The sequence below is a fragment of the Platichthys flesus genome, chromosome 7 (assembly GCF_949316205.1).
Source record: "Platichthys flesus chromosome 7, fPlaFle2.1, whole genome shotgun sequence".
Classification (NCBI taxonomy): domain Eukaryota; kingdom Metazoa; phylum Chordata; class Actinopteri; order Pleuronectiformes; family Pleuronectidae; genus Platichthys; species Platichthys flesus.
This window is the reverse complement of record NC_084951.1, coordinates 25,900,104-25,903,218: the sequence shown is the minus strand read 5'-3', so window position 1 is coordinate 25,903,218 and position 3,115 is coordinate 25,900,104. Positions and strand designations below refer to the sequence as shown.

Here is a 3,115-nt window from a genome sequence, read left to right as displayed (position 1 = left end):
TGTTTGCCTTCAGCTGCTGCTCGCTGCCCCCCTGTGGTCGATGCCCCATGTGGGAGCTGCTGCTGCCGCGTGGTCGAGCTCCACAGAGCTGCTCAACGCCACCAGAGCTGCAGCTGAGGCCCAGTCTGACTCCAGGATGCTCCCTGCTGGCGCTGCTTCCAGAAGCAGACGCAGGAGAGCCCTGTCCTCCAGAGAGATCACGGCCCTGCTGGATTACCACAACCGGGTCCGCTCTCAGGTGTTCCCCCCTGCTGCTAATATGGAGTACATGGTGAGGAGAATCCAACCGGAGGCCCGAGGAAGTGGTTTAATATCTTCAAAACCTTCTGGCTTTAGATTGATATTCTAGTCAAAGACCAGAATCACTAGTTCGGTTCTCAACTCACAGAATAAAATAAAAGCGTCTCTTCTCTCGCTGTCTCCTCTGATCAGCTGTGGGATGAGGGACTGGCTCGGTCCGCCGACTCCTGGGCCTCGCTCTGCATCTGGGATCACGGCCCAACACAAGCCATGAAGTACATGGGCCAGAACCTGTCCATCACCTCCGGAAGGTACAGTCCTCAGATCCCTAGGACATGTGATGGATTGTGACTCTTTCTGTGGCTGATGTGGATGATTGACTGGATGTTTGTTGGATGTGACAGGTTCCAGTCGATCACCGACCTCGTCAGGTCCTGGTACAACGAGAGGCATCATTTCTCTTACCCCAGCAGATGCTCTGGATCTGTGTGCTCGCACTATACTCAGGTACATCCAGAGGAATCTATGATGCTTCTTCTGTATCTTTACCTTATGAATTGTATTTATTTATTCATATTTTAGCCAGTTGAACTAACTTTGATACACGTTTATCCTGTTTTGTATATTTCTGTTAATCTCTTTTCCGATGTTGTTCAATTTCACAATGTTAATGAAATAAAAGATAAATCTGGATCGGACCCCTGATGGTGATTTGCACCAAACTTTAATGGGTTCTTCTGTGATTGAGCCCACAACCTTTCACTGAGTTTCATGGAAATCTGTTCAGTAGTTTTTCCATCATCCTGTTCATAAACAAACAAAGTCTCTTACAACAAAGACAATCTTAAACATAAGTGACGTTGTTTTGATGCGTCTCTTGAATTTGTTGTACGATTTGAGTGAGTGAGCATCACCCTGTGTTTCGTGGCCCCGGTCAGATGGTGTGGGCGAGCAGCAGCCGGCTGGGATGTGCCGTCAGGAAATGCTCCAACGTGCACGCGTTCGGGAGCAGCTGGAGGGAGGCGACGCTGCTGGTCTGCAACTACTCTATAAAGTACGTCTTCATATTTATCTGTATATCAAGGTTCTGTCTCACACACACTCAAAACATACACAGCAGGAGTGTGATGATTAAGTTCAGTTATGAAGTTTTGTTTCACAGAATAATCCCCTAAATAGCAATATACTGCAAATGGCAATTAAACTAGTGAAGTACTTAAGTACAATTATGAGGTACTTGTATTTCGCTTGTGTATTCAATTGTCTGCATGCATTTTGTAATTGTGTAAAAAACACATTAGCTAAGATAAAACTAAAAAACTATTCAAATAAATTTAAAGAAATGTTGATGCATAAGTAACAATACAATATACTGTTTATAATATTACCTCTAATGAATTAATTACATTTACATGGATATACATTTATTAAAATACATGATCAGTTAGTTTGAGAAAATTTGTTTGATGCTGGATACGTGTGAGCATCAGTCAGAAGTAAAACTGTGAGAACACGACTTTTAATCATAACAAAATATTTCACACTGTAGTTCTGCTTCTTGTATTTATTTTTTCCCAGATAAATCACATCAGCACAAAATCAGGACAACACACAAGTGTTTTTCAAACCTTTTTTTATCATTTAAAAGGAAAACAACTCAAACACACATTTGTTCAGGTCCATTTAACATCTTTCATTCCGTCCACAGGATATAAATCAGATATTCTTGTATTTTCTTAAGCATCACTGAGCTCCTGTGTGTTTCAGAGGGAACTGGGTGGGAGACGCTCCCTATAAGACCGGCAGGCCCTGCTCCGTCTGTCCGTCCAGCTACGGCGGCTCCTGCTGGAGGAATCAGTGCTCGACAAACACCAAGACCAGAAGACGCTCCAGATACTAACACAACGTTTCAAATGGGTTTTAATGGGAGAGGAAAAGGTAATTTATCAGGATTAGTCCATCTTGAAATAACAAACTGCAGCAGTCAAGGTACCACTATGTTCAGAATATCTTTATCCATGAATGTCTCACACACACAGTCGCGTTGTAGAGCTGCAGTATGAATGTTAATATTTGAATAAAATAAAAAGTTTTCTTGTATTAGGAGTAAATGTCTTGTTTTGCACTGTTTTTAATGAATTAGTCGTTGGAGTAACTTTTTAGAGGCATTGACCAGATTGAAGCACTTTTACTGTACAGATGAAACCCACTGTAACCAGGGATGTTACTGGTTCTGTCTCCAACATGATCAATAAAATCATTTTACTGCAAAACAAGTGTTTAACTTGTCCTTCTGCACGACTGAACATTAATTCAGTTATTAACAAACTGACTGAGGCTTTATGTCCCAATAAATAATCTGCTGTTCACTGCTTGTTCACTCTCCGTGCTGCATTTCACCTCATTACATCTCACCCTCAGCCCCAGGGAGGCTTCCTCTGCCATAAAGCTGGAGACTAATGCAGAGTTTATGGTCTAGAATATGAGGGAGTCAGGACACACACACACACACACACACACACACACACACACACACACACAGAAACACACACACACACACACTGTACGGTCACGACAACAAACATGTAAACTACTGGACATGGAGCCAGTTTTGCTCGACGATTAGAATTAGTCAGATTTGGCTCAGCATTCACGTGACTTCATTACCAATTTATCTTGGCAGCTTGTTACTCTGCACAGCAGGAGGCAGCGTGTATGGTTTCTACTTTGTTAGACATATTTTTCTGCATCTTGTCCGACTACTGACACACCACTGACCCTCATAGGGATACAAAATGATCCGGCAATTCACGGCCCTTCTCCGTCTGTGGGTTCTCTCCAGTCACAGTTCAAACACCTGCACATGGGGTCAGGT

The 3,115-nt window shown here is 42.9% G+C and overlaps 1 protein-coding gene across 1 annotated transcript; it reads left to right on the top strand.

Annotated features, from left to right (window-relative positions):
• r3hdml (R3H domain containing-like) lies at window positions 1-2,454 on the top strand. The gene is made up of 5 exons (XM_062391038.1): window positions 1-271; window positions 433-551; window positions 645-747; window positions 1,179-1,294; window positions 2,008-2,454. Exons 1-5 carry the CDS (start codon window positions 41-43, stop codon window positions 2,138-2,140), a joined length of 702 nt encoding a protein of 233 aa, XP_062247022.1. The 5' UTR covers window positions 1-40; the 3' UTR covers window positions 2,141-2,454.
• Window positions 2,455-3,115: the final 661 nt, after the last annotated feature.